General features: G+C 35.5%; 1 protein-coding gene across 1 annotated transcript in view; it reads left to right on the top strand.

Moving 5' to 3' along the window:
• Positions 1 to 2,645: 2,645 nt before the first annotated feature.
• The window catches only part of LOC137398934 (serine/threonine-protein kinase Nek7-like), a 37,547-nt gene continuing 22,927 nt past the window's right edge, over positions 2,646 to 17,265 (top strand). Inside the window, exons 1-4 of the mRNA XM_068085096.1 lie at positions 2,646 to 2,757; positions 2,896 to 3,122; positions 7,573 to 7,635; positions 9,325 to 9,544. Coding sequence (XP_067941197.1) covers positions 2,952 to 3,122; positions 7,573 to 7,635; positions 9,325 to 9,544 — 454 coding nt within the window. The 5' untranslated portion in view covers positions 2,646 to 2,757; positions 2,896 to 2,951. The remainder of the gene's footprint in view (positions 2,758 to 2,895; positions 3,123 to 7,572; positions 7,636 to 9,324; positions 9,545 to 17,265) is intronic.

The following is a 17,265-nucleotide window of genomic DNA, read 5'->3' as shown; positions in this document are numbered from 1 at the left end:
CTCTCTCTCTCTCTATTATCATCAGTCTCATCACTTTCTATTTCCCGCTCTTTTTTCTTACCAACTTCTGCATGAAGCTTATGATCTTATTCCTTTTTAATCTTAGTTTTTTCTTTCCTGTTGGGTTTATTATTTGAGTTATTTATTTTTGCTGTTTAGCTAGTCCTACAATTTGCTTTTTAAGTAGTCATACAATTTGCTGTTTAGCTAGTCCTACAGTATGCTGTTTAGCTAGTCCTACAATTTGCTGTTCAGCTAGTCCTACAATTTGCTGTTTAGCTAGTCCTACAATTTGCTGTTCAGCTAGTCCTACAATATGCTGTTTGCCTAGTCCTACAATATGCTGTTCAGCTAGTCCTACAATATGCTGTTCAGCTAGTCCTACAATTTGCTGTTCAGCTATTCCTACAATTTGCTGTTTAGCTAGTCCTACAATTTGCTGTTCAGCTAGTCCTACAATATGCTGTTTACCTAGTCCTACAATATGCTGTTTACCTAGTCCTACAATATGCTGTTCAGCTAGTCCTACAATATGCTGTTTAGTTAGTCCTACAATTTGCTTTTTAGCTAGTCCTGCAATTTGCTGTTTAGCTAGTCCTACAATTTGCTGTTTAGCTAGTCCTACAATTTGCTGTTCAGCTAGTCCTACAATATGCTGTTTACCTAGTCCTACAATTTGCTGTTCAGCTAGTCCTACAATATGCTGTTCAGCTAGTCCTACAATTTGCTGTTCAGCTATTCCTACAATTTGCTGTTTAGCTAGTCCTACAATTTGCTGTTCAGCTAGTCCTACAATATGCTGTTTACCTAGTCCTACAATATGCTGTTTACCTAGTCCTACAATATGCTGTTCAGCTAGTCCTACAATATGCTGTTTAGTTAGTCCTACAATTTGCTTTTTAGCTAGTCGTACAATTTGCTGTTTAGCTAGTCCTACAATTTGCTGTTTAGCTAGTCCTACAATTTGCTGTTCAGCTAGTCCTACAATTTGCTGTTTAGCTAGTCCTACAATTTGCTGTTCAGCTAGTCCTACAATTTGCTGTTTAGCTAGTCCTACAATTTGCTGTTCAGCTCGTCCTACAATATGCTGTTTAGCTAGTCCTACAATTTTCTTTTTAGCTAGTCCTACAATTTGCTGTTTAGCTAGTCCTACAATTTGCTGTTTAGCTAGTCCTACAATTTGCTGTTCAGCTAGTCCTACAATTTGCTGTTTAGCTAGTCCTACAATTTGCTGTTCAGCTAGTCCTACAATTTGCTGTTTAGTTAGTCTTACAATTTGCTGTTCAGCTAGTCCTACAAGTCGCTGGTTGTCATATCTCATTCTCTTTTTATTTCCTAGGGTTTCTTCTGCAATCTTTTCTGTTGCCCTCGCTATCATGTCTTTTCATTTCCTGTGTTGTTTGGTGTTTACCTTCTTGTTTGTACTCCTCATCCATAATTTTCATCTCTCTGTTTACCGCATATTGTGCTTTGACTATTGGGTCTTTCAATTTGCCATATTTGTTGGTTTGTTTGTCTCGGCGCGTGTCCTGTCCGTCTTATTTTTTCATATTGAGCTTGTGTATTACAATGCTGTGAGCAATGTGAGTCATGATCCCATTGTGAAAATGGGAGTCTGGTCCAGCCACTTTTTCCTGGCAATGATGTAGCTATCCGATGATGATAGGGGCTTTCTGTGTTATATACTGTTTTGGGCTGTCAACGCTATTACATATGCCATTTTATGTTTGAAGCAGTTGTTTGTTAGTATTAGAACATTCCTGTGGCGCATTTTCACTTTTCGTTTCATTGCTGTTACACTCTCCTTTCACATATTTACCTACACTATGTTATTAGACATCTTCTTATCAAATATCTGCAGTGTTGGTTTAATGGCTTTTTGTCCGGGATTTACCATAGCATGATAATCCTTGTAATGTCTGTGATGTAATACTTGTGTCAGGTAATGTCACTGTGTCATAAATACACTCAGTCGCCATTTTGTTTATTCCATCTACCCACAGAAATATAGCAGCTACCTACAGAAGTGTTTCTACTCCAGTTTACCATATGCATATATAAACTTGGGTAAATTATCTTTACTATAATAAGAGCTGTGTATGTCTGTCTGTGTGTCCGATTGTCGGAAGCCTCAGTTGCATTGTACAGGATTTGTACTTGTGTTAATAACAATAATAATAATAATAACAATCTTATTTTCTGATTGAGCAGTATCGAAGTATTCTATACCTTTTCATTTACAAAGGGTGAAGGATCTCATCTGGGTGATATTGGTATTGGTTTTGCTTGAATCTTGGTGTTTTACAAGTTCAAAAATTGAATAGTTTTCATTGGTAAATGCCACTATATCAGCATTATTTTTTCAGAGCTTTGTTTTTGCTGGGTACTGAATATCCAGCGTTGCACGGATAATAGAATAATTACCTAATGAATTTGAAAGATTGACCTGGAAAATAAGATCTTTACTGAAATACTAAAGCAATACTCGCATTCTGGGCCAGCTTAACAATCGTTACGCGTAATCATCAACCATACTTTTTATCAACCCCGAACAAGTGCTTTAAACATGAGCATTTTAACTAATGTAATGACTATTTGCTCAATTAATCCTTAGTGTAGCTTAGTGGTTAAGTTTGCTATCTGTAGATCTGGAGGTCCTGAGATCAAATCCAGTGTTACAAGGATTTTTCATTGCTAGATATTAATTGCTATAACTGGACACAGGTTTTCAACAAAAAGACAAACACTGAGATTTATGTATGTAGAATATAATTCTGTTATGGGTGCTTAGCTTGAATTCTTAGCTTAGCTTCAGTTCCAATATGTAAGTGCTACACCAGCTCTTATAGGTTCAATGTTACTGTAGCTAAAAGCGTGTGTCTTTCTCTTTGGTAGTTCTCTGATGCAAGAGACATTGCGGGTAAAAATACTGTGCATATAGAAAGCCAAGAATGACGGATATGGAAATTAGTTCTGGGGCCGAAGCAGGGCCAGGAGAAAACAAGTATAGTGCTATGAAGAACTTTGAGATCGACAAGAAGATCGGCAAGGGACAATTCTCTGAGGTTTATCGAGCTCGATGTGTAGTGGACAACACAACCGTTGCACTTAAGAAGGTTCAGGTATGTACTCTAGCTCCATCCAATAGGAAGTAGTAGACATGTATAACTGTCCAATCATATCACTCCTCTCTGTAAACATTGAATAATCACAAGGAAAGCAAAACCTAGACATGACTTTGACCCAGACAAATGCAGTTTAAGATTCAAGCTTGTGTAAACTAGAATTATCCTTTAAAGATCCTGAACAAAGTTTTAGTAGATTTGATCGGAAAGTATTTCTATCATTTAAGATTGTTTTTGATGTTTGAGATAATTTGATTGCCAGGATGTTTCAATATTAAAATCGATAAAACTTGATCACAGTTAAAGCACTCAGTTCAAACAAAAGTATTATTATGGCAGGGGTCTCAACCTGTCCAGAAAAAAAATCCAAGCAAATACTTCACATTTCTTTGGTAAGGAACTTCTTACCTGAGTTCAAAAGCTTTATTGGTATGAGGGCTTTCAACTTGATGAAAGTGAGTGGGATGTAGCACTTAATGATGTATAAACAATAAGAACAATCGCTATACAGGCAAAGAAATTTAGGAGCTGTGCAATCTGTTATAGTCCATTGTAGCCTTTTTGCAACGTTTCAACAATTCATCTTTGTTGTCAATTTCCGTGGCTGGAGATCGTTTGTTGACCTTCATTTGTAGGATCGCATTTATTGTCTCTATAGCAGGACTATTGCGTACAGCCTTTAATAGACTAAATAGCTTTTCAGTACCTGCGTTGCTATTGAGAAAAGCTAGAATATAGCTCATGGCTAACTGCACAGCTGGATACTTCTCTGTCATGTGAATCCAGAACGGTATACAATCCTTGGCTGTGTCAAACTCATCGCAAAGCATCATCCTCAGCTGTGTTTTAAGGTCTTCTGGCACTGGTGCTCCTATCAGCTTACACAAATCAATAAGTAGTTTAATGACATTGCGATTCTCAGAAATGGTTTGTGGGTTGAGGACACTGAAGCCTTTTAGTAGGTCAACTGGAAAGGTGGTTCGGAGCTTGGTAAAAAATGCAAGTATCCAATCCTTGCAGTAAATTAGTACCTTGTGTTCGGTCTCGGTGTCTTCATCATAGATACGTTCCAATTCTATCCTACAATCAGTACTGATGGCAAACTCTGATGGTTCTAGGAAACTACTCAAATCAATCTGGGAGAGATCATGTCGCAGATACGGTCGAATCTTTTCTGGAAGGAGAATGCGACCCAGTAAGTCCTTGATCAGAGACAGGGTTGCCTCATAACCTCTATCAAGTATAAACTGCTCATTCTGGAAGAGTACATTGTACTTGTCAACAGTTTTCGGCATATCACTCAAAAAGAACAGCAGTGGCTTTGTCACCGTGTTAGTGAGGATCTCTTTTATATTCTTTGCCTTTCCTCGCTTCTTGGCCTCCTTACAATCTATGAAGTACTTCATTATGGGTTCATAGAATACCAGCAGCCGTTCTAGACAGGGCCTTATTGACAACCAGCGAGTAGAACAATGCTTTAGCATCCTCTTGTATTCAAGATCTGGGTATGCTGCAAAATAGCTTTTCAGCTCTTCTGTTCTGGGCATGCTGTTGTCAAAGTGGTAATGAATATCTACCAAAAGGTCGTCTACGGAAAATGGTAGCGCTTGACTGGCCTTTTTAACACAGATTGCAGAGATGACAAATACAACCCACGTCTACCACATTTGGATTTTGGTCTCCAATGAGTCTTATCACACCTTTGTGTTTGCCTTTCATCACATTGCAATTGTCGCTCTGGAAGGCAACAACATTAGTCCATATTATCACACCATGAGTTTTGAAGAATGAGTCCACAAGCTTGAATATGCCATTAGCAGAGGCATCTGAGCATTTGACCAGCTGAACAAACCTTGTGGAATTTGTCTTGGTAGGTTCATCATATAAGGATTCCAGAATTGCTAATACCTATTCACTCGAATCGTTGCTTTCGTTGATCATAAGAGTAAAAGGCTTAAGCTTCAGCTCTGCAATGACCTGAGTATTATAATCATTTCCAATACACTTTGTGATTTGTGCCACTTTAGTAGCTTCACACATCATTGACTTGGCTATCTTGCTGTCAGAGCATACAGATTTTAATCCCCTGTAAAATGTATAACAATGTACAGTATGTAGTCTATTATTGTTAGAATAATATTCCATCAATACTACAAGTGAAAAAGAAAATATATTATGAAAAATAATAAGCTACCTAGACTATATACAACTCGTGAAGAAAGAATCACTGTCATGTAAGAGTGCTTACTAACTACTCTCAGTTAAACTATGTTGTACCTACCTAGCAACCTCAGCACAAGCAACAAAGTTGACATTCTTCATGGTAAGCATCTGAATTAGCATGACCTCGGATTCTATTACATTGTTATCTTCTTTGTTTTTCAAGCCATACATATCCAAAGAACTCTGCTTTTTATTTCGTTCCACTGCCTTGATATGTTTGGTGGTATTGGTATGTTTCCTAGCATCTTTGGCTCCCCCTCTTCGAATGTTAATAACTGATCGGCATTCCAAACAACACAGTTCATATTCAGAGTGCTTTTTAAACTTGTTTGGACAACTTTCATTGAGCTCAGCAAGTAAATTGGCAGATGCTTTGCTGCCAGCAAGCTTCTTAGGTTTTTAGATGGTGGGGCAGCCTCAACACCAACCCCTTCTTTACTATCGCTGCTGACTGCTAAGGGAGAAGCAGCAGCCATTTTTCTGCACACTAAGTTGCTTTGTAGATAACATGCATGTTGCGCATGATAGATTTCATCTTACGTTGAGCATTAATTCTGCTGCATGTATTTCTCAGACTAGCTTTAGCTTGCGATCATAAAAAATGAGCATTTAGCGTATGCCAAAGACGTAAGATTTCATTTGAAATGTGTGATTATTACTATATATAACTATCGATTCAACAACGAGTTACCCACATTCGTATCATACGGGTATATTATGATTAAACCTTCATGATTCACCCTTTATCAGTTACAGAAGTTGGGTTATAAAATTTAGCGATTCAAATAATCATTTCTCTTTCTTTGTCAAAGACAAAGACGTCTTGCTAATTAATTAAACAAAATTCTTTTTCTTTAAATAAAATTTTTAATGAATTTCTATCTCTTTTAACACAGGGATTAAGCTGATAAGAAATGTAAACAAGAAAATCCGAGTAAGTGGTTGAAAAATCCTAGCAGATTACAAGGAATCCGAGCATAAACCTTTATTGGACAAAATCCGTCCGAGTGACTGCTTTTGAACTTCAAATCCGACCAATTCGGATTAAATCCGAGTAGTTCAGACCCCTGTTATGGCATCTATAGTTGCGAAGAGACTGACAGAATAGAGATGACCAACTTCTTTAACTCGAACGTGATAACCGATATTAACTATCACGATGATAGCCGATATTAACTATCACAACGATAGCCGATTTTAACTCACAATGATAGCCGATATTAACTATCACAATGCTAGCCGATATTAACTATTACAATGCTAGCCGATATTAGCTATCACAATGATAGCCGATATTAGCTATCACAATGATAGCCGATATTAGCTATCACAATGATAGCCGATATTAACTATTACAATGATAGCCGATATTAACTATCACAATGATAGCCGATATTAACTATTACAATGCTAGCCGATATTAACTGTCACAATGATAGCCGATATTAACTATCACAACGATAGCCGATATTAACTCACAATGATAGCCGATATTAACTATCACGATGATAGCCGATATTAACTATCACAATGATAGCCGATATTAACTATCACGATGATAGCCGATATTAACTATCCCAATGATAGCCGATATTAACTATCACAATGATAGCCGATATTAACTATCACGATGATAGCCGATATTAACTATCCCAATGATAGCCGATATTAACTATTACAATGATAGCTGAAATTAACTATCACAATGATAGCCGATATTAACTATTACAATGATAGCCGATATTAACTATTACAATGATAGCCGATATTAACTATCACAATGATAGCCGATATTAACTATCACGATGATAGCCGATATTAACTATCACGATGATAGCCGATATTAACTATTACAATGATAGCCGATATTAACTATCACAATGATAGCCGATATTAACTATCACAATGATAGCAATTAGTGATATTTCGCGTATATTTTCCTTCTGAGCTTTTTAATTGCGATGAAGTTTTGTCAATTATAATCTTGCAACATGCTGGCAGTCAGATCATTTCATGGTCATGATCACCAAATCAGCCCTAGCATTTCTTCCCTAGTAGCTGTAATAGTAGCTTGTCTCCCAGCTCTGCTCAATCGTTGTCTCTGTGATATCTTGAATCATTATTCAACCGTATTTTAGATGTTGAAAGTCATGCATAATGCATGCCCTGAGAATAGCATTTAATTCACAATTGTCACACAAAGTGTTTCAAATATTATTGATAGATATTTGAGATGATGGATGCAAAGGCTAGACAAGACTGTATAAAAGAAATCGACCTTCTCAAGGTGAGTTCTATGCGTGTTCAAGACCTGCTCTCAAATTTGGATAGCAAGGCGCTTTCGCACTTTTGTATCTTACACCAAATTAACAGATTTTATCACATACCTTCACATCCCTACATGCAGATTTTATCGGATACCTTCACATCCCTACATGCAAATTTTATCCGATACTTTCACATCCTACATACTGAGGTTTTGCACGATTCTACATTCTTTACATTTTTGAATGCCAATTTTCGCATGCCAACACTGAAACGATCTAAAGTCATAATCGTATACCAAATTCTTTTTCAGTGTAATCGTAATGAAATAGACTATTCATTTTCAACTTGAAATTTTCGACTAACTTGAAAATTTCAACTACACAAAACACTTCTTTCGTGATATGTAGTTTGAAAGTTAGAATGGCAAATGTTGTTATATGTTAAATACAAATCAGTTTTCTGTCCAAAACATTTTTATTACCCGGGCATTGCCAGGTAGCACAGCTAGCAGTATGATATAACTTTCTTTAACTCAACATGTCTTCGTAAGCATAGCATATTTTGGTATACCTTGGTATAGCATGCTATACCATACTATAGCATGGTATAGCATGCTATACCATGGTATAATAGCATAATATACTTTGATTTAGTTTACTAGATCATGATTTATTGCAGTATAATGTGGTATATCAAGGCTTAGCATAACATAACGTAGCATTACATGATATAAATATTCACAGTTCATTGTAATTAGAAGAATGTCTTTCCCTGTTACTGTTGTCTCTCCCTGTTACTGTTGTCTCTCCCTGTTACTGTTGTCTCTCCCTGTTGCTGTTGTCTCTCCTTGTTACTGTTGTCTCTCCCTGTTACTGTTGTCTCTCCCTGTTACTGTTGTTTCTCCCTGTTACTGTTGTCGCTCCTTGTTACTGTTGTCTCTCCCTGTTACTGTTGTCTCTCCCTGTTACTGTTGTTTCTCCCTGTTACTGTTGTTTCTCCCTGTTACTGTTGTTTCTCCCTGTTACTGTTGTTTCTCCCTGTTACTGTTGTCTCTCCCTGTTACTGTTGTCTCTCCCCGTTGCTGTTGTCTCCTTCTATTACTGTTGTCTCTCCCTGTTACTGTTGTCTCTCCCTGTTACTGTTGTTTCTCCCTGTTACTGTTGTCTTTCCCTGTTACTGTTGTCTCTCCATGTTACTGTTGTCTCTCCCTGTTACTGTTGTCTCTCCCTGTTACTGTTGTCTCCCTCTGTTACTGTTGTCTCCCTCTGTTACTGTTGTCTCCCTCTGTTACTGTTGTCTCTCCCTGTTACTGTTGTCTCCCTCTGTTACTGTTGTGTCCCTCTGTTACTGTTAGAATGTTGTAAATACATATTTAGCATGTGTTTAGCATATAAATCTTTCTTACCAGACCATTCTGAATTAAATTTTTCTTGCCAGCACGTCCTTAAATAAGTTTTTCTTACCAGCACATCCCTAATTAAACTTTTCTTACCAGCACATCCCTAATTAAATTTAGCTCCCACACTAGATTTTGTTTGTCAGCGTAAACATGAGTAATCTAATTTTATTGGTGCCAGTTCATGTTCCACACTATTTTCTACCTTCTTCTTCTACATACTTTCCTTGTCCTACACAATTTAGAGTTATGTTTCCTTGATGCATTTGAGAATAACGACTTGAGCTCAGCTATTTGTTCTATCGTTTATAGCAACTGAACCATCCGAACATTATCAAATACCTCGCTTCATTCATAGAGGATAACGACCTTAACATAGTCCTGGAGCTGGCTGATGCGGGCGACCTTTCACGCATGATCAAGCATTTTAAAAAACAGAATCGTTTGATCCCTGAGCGAACCGTCTGGAAGTATTTCATACAGATCTGCAGCGCCCTCACTCATATGCATGACCGGCGAATTATGCATCGAGGTATGTCCGTTGGGTTCATGGTAATCAGAATATTGTTCCAGCTTTTTTCTCACACATTTTATATACTTAGTAACCTGGCAACTCTAATTGATAGTTGCTGTAAGTCCCACACCCTGTGAAGTGACGAGCAATCAACGCTCTCCACTATTGCTAAGAATTGCTCTGCTTGAGATTATGCACCCACTCATCAACAATTACTCTATGTTATGATAAGCTTTATGTTTTGCAACAAACCAAATGGTTTGATGTGTTATGTAGATCACTGAAGACGAAATTTAACCTTGGTACTCAGTTATCTGTAAGGATTTGATTTGTCAGCATATCAACTGTATGATCATGCTCTTACAACTCCATAAACATTCATAACTCCATAAACATCCATAAGCATCTGTAACTCCATAAACATCCATAACTCCATAAACATTCATAACTCCATGAACATCCATAACTCCATAAACATCCATAACTCCATAAACATCCATAACTCCATAAACATCTATAACTCCATAAACATCCATAACTCCATAAACATCTATAACTCCATAAACATCCATAACTCCATAAACATCTATAACTCCATAAACATCTATAACTCCATAAACATCTATAACTCCATAAACATCTATAACTCCATAAACATCTATAACTCCATAAACATCCATAACTCCAAGAACATCCATAACTCCATGAACATCCATAACTCCATAAACATCCATAACTCCATAAACATCCATAACTCCATAAACATCTATAACTCCATAAACATCTATAACTCCATAAACATCTATAACTCCATAAACATCTATAACTCCATAAACATCTATAACTCCATAAACATCTATAACTCCATAAACATCTATAACTCCATAAACATCCATAACTCCAAGAACATCCATAACTCCATGAACATCCATAACTCCATGAACATCCATAACTCCATAAACATCCATAACTCCATAAACATCCATAAGCATCTGTAACTCCATAAACATCCATAACTCCATAAACATCCATAACTCCATAAACATCCATAACTCCATAAACATCTATAACTCCATAAACATCCATAGCTCCATAAACATCTATAACTCCATAAGCATCTGTAACTCCATAAACATCCATAACTCCATAAGCATCTGTAACTCCATAAACATCCATAACTCCATAAACATCTGTAACTCCATAAACATCCATAACTCCATGAACATCCATAACTCCATGAACATCTATAACTCCATAAACATCTATAACTCCATAAACATCTATAACTCCATAAACATCTATAACTCCATAAACATCCATAACTCCATAAACATCCATAACTCCATAAACATCCATAACTCCATAAGCATCTGTAACTCCATAAACATCCATAACTCCATAAACATCCATAACTCCATAAACATCCATAACTCCATAAACATCCATAACTCCATAAACATCCATAACTCCATAAACATCCATAACTCCATAAACATCCATAACTCCATAAACATCCATAACTCCATAAGCATCTGTAACTCCATAAACATCCATAACTCCATAAACATCCATAACTCCATAAACATCCATAACTCCATAAACATCCATAACTCCATAAACATCCATAACTCCATGAACATCTATAACTCCATGAACATCCATAACTCCATAAACATCCATAACTCCATAAACAACCATAACTCCATAAACATCCATAACTCCATAAACATCTATAACTCCATAAACATCCATAACTCCATAAACATCCATAACTCCATAAACATCCATAACTCCATAAACATCTATAACTCCATGAACATCCATAACTCCATAAACATCTATAACTCCATAAACATCTATAACTCCATAAACATCTATAACTCCATAAACATCCATAACTCCATAAGCATCTGTAACTCCATAAACATCCATAACTCCATAAACATCCATAACTCCATAAACATCCATAACTCCATAAACATCTATAACTCCATGAACATCTATAACTCCATAAACATCCATAACTCCATAAACATCTATAACTCCATAAACATCCATAACTCCATAAACATCCATAACTCCATAAGCATCTGTAACTCCATAAACATCCATAACTCCATAAACATCCATAACTCCATAAACATCCATAACTCCATAAACATCTATAACTCCATGAACATCTATAACTCCATAAACATCCATAACTCCATAAACATCCATAACTCCATGAACATCCATAACTCCATAAACATCCATAACTCCATAAACATCCATAACTCCATAAGCATCTGTAACTCCATAAACATCCATAACTCCATAAACATCCATAACTCCATAAACATCCATAACTCCATAAACATCCATAACTCCATAAACATCCATAACTCCATAAACATCCATAACTCCATAAACATCCATAACTCCATAAACATCCATAACTCCATAAACATCTATAACTCCATGAACATCTATAACTCCATGAACATCCATAACTCCATAAACATCCATAACTCCATAAACATCCATAACTCCATAAACATCCATAACTCCATAAACATCCATAACTCCATAAACATCTATAACTCCATAAACATCTATAACTCCATAAACATCCATAACTCCATAAACATCTATAACTCCATGAACATCCATAACTCCATAAACATCCATAACTCCATGAACATCCATAACTCCATAAACATCCATAACTCCATAAACATCCATAACTCCATAAACATCCATAACTCCATAAACATCCATAACTCCATAAACATCCATAACTCCATAAACATCCATAACTCCATAAACATCCATAACTCCATAAACATCCATAACTCCATGAACATCTATAACTCCATAAACATCTATAACTCCATAAACATCCATAACTCCATAAACATCCATAACTCCATAAACATCTATAACTCCATAAACATCCATAACTCCATAAACATCCATAACTCCATAAACATCCATAACTCCATAAACATCCATAACTCCATGAACATCTATAACTCCATAAACATCCATAACTCCATAAACATCCATAACTCCATAAACATCCATAACTCCATAAACATCTATAACTCCATAAACATCCATAACTCCATAAACATCTATAACTCCATAAACATCCATAACTCCATAAACATCCATAACTCCATAAACATCCATAACTCCATAAACATCCATAACTCCATGAACATCTATAACTCCATAAACATCTATAACTCCATAAACATCCATAACTCCATAAACATCCATAACTCCATAAACATCTATAACTCCATAAACATCCATAACTCCATAAACATCCATAACTCCATAAACATCCATAACTCCATAAACATCCATAACTCCATAAACATCCATAACTCCATAAACATCTATAACTCCATGAACATCTATAACTCCATGAACATCCATAACTCCATAAACATCCATAACTCCATGAACATCCATAACTCCATAAACATCCATAACTCCATAAACATCCATAACTCCATAAACATCCATAAGCATCTGTAACTCCATAAACATCCATAACTCCATAAACATCCATAACTCCATGAACATCCATAACTCCATGAACATCCATAACTCCATAAACATCCATAACTCCATGAACATCTATAACTCCATGAACATCCATAACTCCATAAACATCCATAACTCCATGAACATCCATAACTCCATAAACATCCATAACTCCATAAACATCCATAACTCCATAAACATCCATAACTCCATAAACATCCATAACTCCATGAACATCTATAACTCCATGAACATCCATAACTCCATAAACATCCATAACTCCATAAACATCCATAACTCCATGAACATCCATAACTCCATGAACATCCATAACTCCATAAACATCCATAACTCCATGAACATCTATAACTCCATGAACATCCATAACTCCATAAACATCCATAACTCCATGAACATCTATAACTCCATGAACATCCATAACTCCATAAACATCCATAACTCCATGAACATCCATAACTCCATAAACATCCATAACTCCATAAACATCCATAACTCCATAAACATCCATAACTCCATAAACATCCATAACTCCATAAACATCCATAACTCCATGAACATCCATAACTCCATAAACATCCATAACTCCATAAACATCCATAACTCCATGAACATCCATAACTCCATAAACATCTATAACTCCATGAACATCTATAACTCCATGAACATCCATAACTCCATAAACATCCATAACTCCATGAACATCCATAACTCCATAAACATCCATAACTCCATAAACATCCATAACTCCATAAACATCCATAACTCCATAAACATCTATAACTCCATGAACATCTATAACTCCATGAACATCCATAACTCCATAAACATCCATAACTCCATGAACATCCATAACTCCATAAACATCTATAACTCCATAAACATCTATAACTCCATAAACATCCATAACTCCATAAACATCTATAACTCCATAAACATCCATAACTCCATAAACATCTATAACTCCATGAACATCTATAACTCCATGAACATCCATAACTCCATAAACATCCATAACTCCATGAACATCCATAACTCCATAAACATCTATAACTCCATAAACATCTATAACTCCATAAACATCCATAACTCCATAAACATCTATAACTCCATAAACATCCATAACTCCATAAACATCTATAACTCCATAAACATCCATAACTCCATAAACATCTATAACTCCATGAACATCTATAACTCCATGAACATCCATAACTCCATAAACATCCATAACTCCATAAACATCCATAACTCCATAAACATCTATAACTCCATGAACATCTATAACTCCATGAACATCCATAACTCCATAAACATCCATAACTCCATAAACATCCATAACTCCATAAACATCCATAACTCCATGAACATCCATAACTCCATAAACATCCATAACTCCATAAACATCCATAACTCCATAAACATCCATAACTCCATAAACATCCATAACTCCATAAACATCCATAACTCCATAAACATCCATAACTCCATAAACATCTATAACTCCATGAACATCTATAACTCCATGAACATCCATAACTCCATGAACATCTATAACTCCATGAACATCCATAACTCCATAAACATCTATAACTCCATAAACATCCATAACTCCATAAACATCTATAACTCCATGAACATCTATAACTCCATAAACATCTATAACTCCATAAACATCCATAACTCCATAAACATCTATAACTCCATGAACATCTATAACTCCATGAACATCCATAACTCCATAAACATCCATAACTCCATAAACATCCATAACTCCATAAACATCTATAACTCCATGAACATCTATAACTCCATGAACATCCATAACTCCATAAACATCCATAACTCCATAAACATCCATAACTCCATAAACATCCATAACTCCATGAACATCCATAACTCCATAAACATCCATAACTCCATAAACATCCATAACTCCATAAACATCTATAACTCCACGAACATCTATAACTCCATGAACATCTATAACTCCATAAACATCTATAACTCCATAAACATCCATAACTCCATAAACATCCATAACTCCATAAACATCCATAACTCCATAAACATCCATAACTCCATAAACATCCATAACTCCATAAACATCCATAACTCCATAAACATCCATAACTCCATAAACATCTATAACTCCATGAACATCTATAACTCCATAAACATCTATAACTCCATAAACATCCATAACTCCATAAACATCTATAACTCCATGAACATCTATAACTCCATGAACATCCATAACTCCATGAACATCTATAACTCCATGAACATCCATAACTCCATAAACATCTATAACTCCATAAACATCCATAACTCCATAAACATCTATAACTCCATGAACATCTATAACTCCATAAACATCTATAACTCCATAAACATCCATAACTCCATAAACATCCATAACTCCATAAACATCCATAACTCCATAAACATCCATAACTCCATAAACATCCATAACTCCATAAACATCCATAACTCCATGAACATCCATAACTCCATAAGCATCTATAACTCCATAAACATCTATAACTCCATAAACATCTATAACTCCATAAACATCTATAACTCCATAAACATCCATAACTCCATAAACATCCATAACTCCATAAACATCCATAACTCCATAAACATCCATAACTCCATAAACATCCATAACTCCATAAACATCTATAACTCCATGAACATCTATAACTCCATAAACATCCATAACTCCATAAACATCTATAACTCCATAAACATCCATAACTCCATAAACATCTATAACTCCATGAACATCTATAACTCCATAAACATCTATAACTCCATAAACATCTATAACTCCATAAACATCCATAACTCCATAAACATCCATAACTCCATAAACATCCATAACTCCATAAACATCTATAACTCCATGAGCATCCATAACTCCAAGAACATCCATAACTCCATAAACATCCATAACTCCATAAACATCTATAACTCCATAAACATCCATAACTCCATAAACATCCATAACTCCATAAACATCCATAACTCCATAAACATCCATAACTCCATAAACATCCATAACTCCATAAACATCCATAACTCCATAAACATCCATAACTCCATAAACATCCATAACTCCATAAACATCTATAACTCCATAAACATCTATAACTCCATAAACATCTATAACTCCATAAACATCCATAACTCCATAAGCATCTGTAACTCCATAAACATCCATAACTCCATAAACATCCATAACTCCATAAACATCCATAACTCCATAAACATCTATAACTCCATGAACATCTATAACTCCATAAACATCCATAACTCCATAAACATCTATAACTCCATAAACATCCATAACTCCATAAACATCCATAACTCCATAAGCATCTGTAACTCCATAAACATCCATAACTCCATAAACATCCATAACTCCATAAACATCCATAACTCCATAAACATCTATAACTCCATGAACATCTATAACTCCATAAACATCCATAACTCCATAAACATCCATAACTCCATGAACATCCATAACTCCATAAACATCCATAACTCCATAAACATCCATAACTCCATAAGCATCTGTAACTCCATAAACATCCATAACTCCATAAACATCCATAACTCCATAAACGTCCATAACTCCATGAACATCCATAACTCCATAAACATCCATAACTCCATAAACATCCATAACTCCATAAGCATCTGTAACTCCATAAACATCCATAACTCCATAAACATCCATAACTCCATAAACATCCATAACTCCATAAACATCTATAACTCCATGAACATCTATAACTCCATAAACATCCATAACTCCATAAACATCCATAACTCCATGAACATCCATAACTCCATAAACATCCATAACTCCATAAACATCCATAACTCCATAAACATCCATAACTCCATAAACATCCATAACTCCATAAACATCCATAACTCCATAAACATCCATAACTCCATAAACATCCATAACTCCATAAACATCCATAACTCCATAAACATCCATAACTCCATAAACATCCATAACTCCATAAACATCTATAACTCCATGAACATCTATAACTCCATGAACATCCATAACTCCATAAACATCCATAACTCCATAAACATCCATAACTCCATAAACATCCATAACTCCATAAACATCCATAACTCCATAAACATCTATA

The sequence above is a fragment of the Watersipora subatra genome, chromosome 6 (assembly GCF_963576615.1).
Source record: "Watersipora subatra chromosome 6, tzWatSuba1.1, whole genome shotgun sequence".
NCBI lineage: Eukaryota > Metazoa > Bryozoa > Gymnolaemata > Cheilostomatida > Watersiporidae > Watersipora > Watersipora subatra.
Note: the sequence above shows the minus strand (reverse complement) of the source record. Positions and strands in the feature narration are given on the sequence as shown.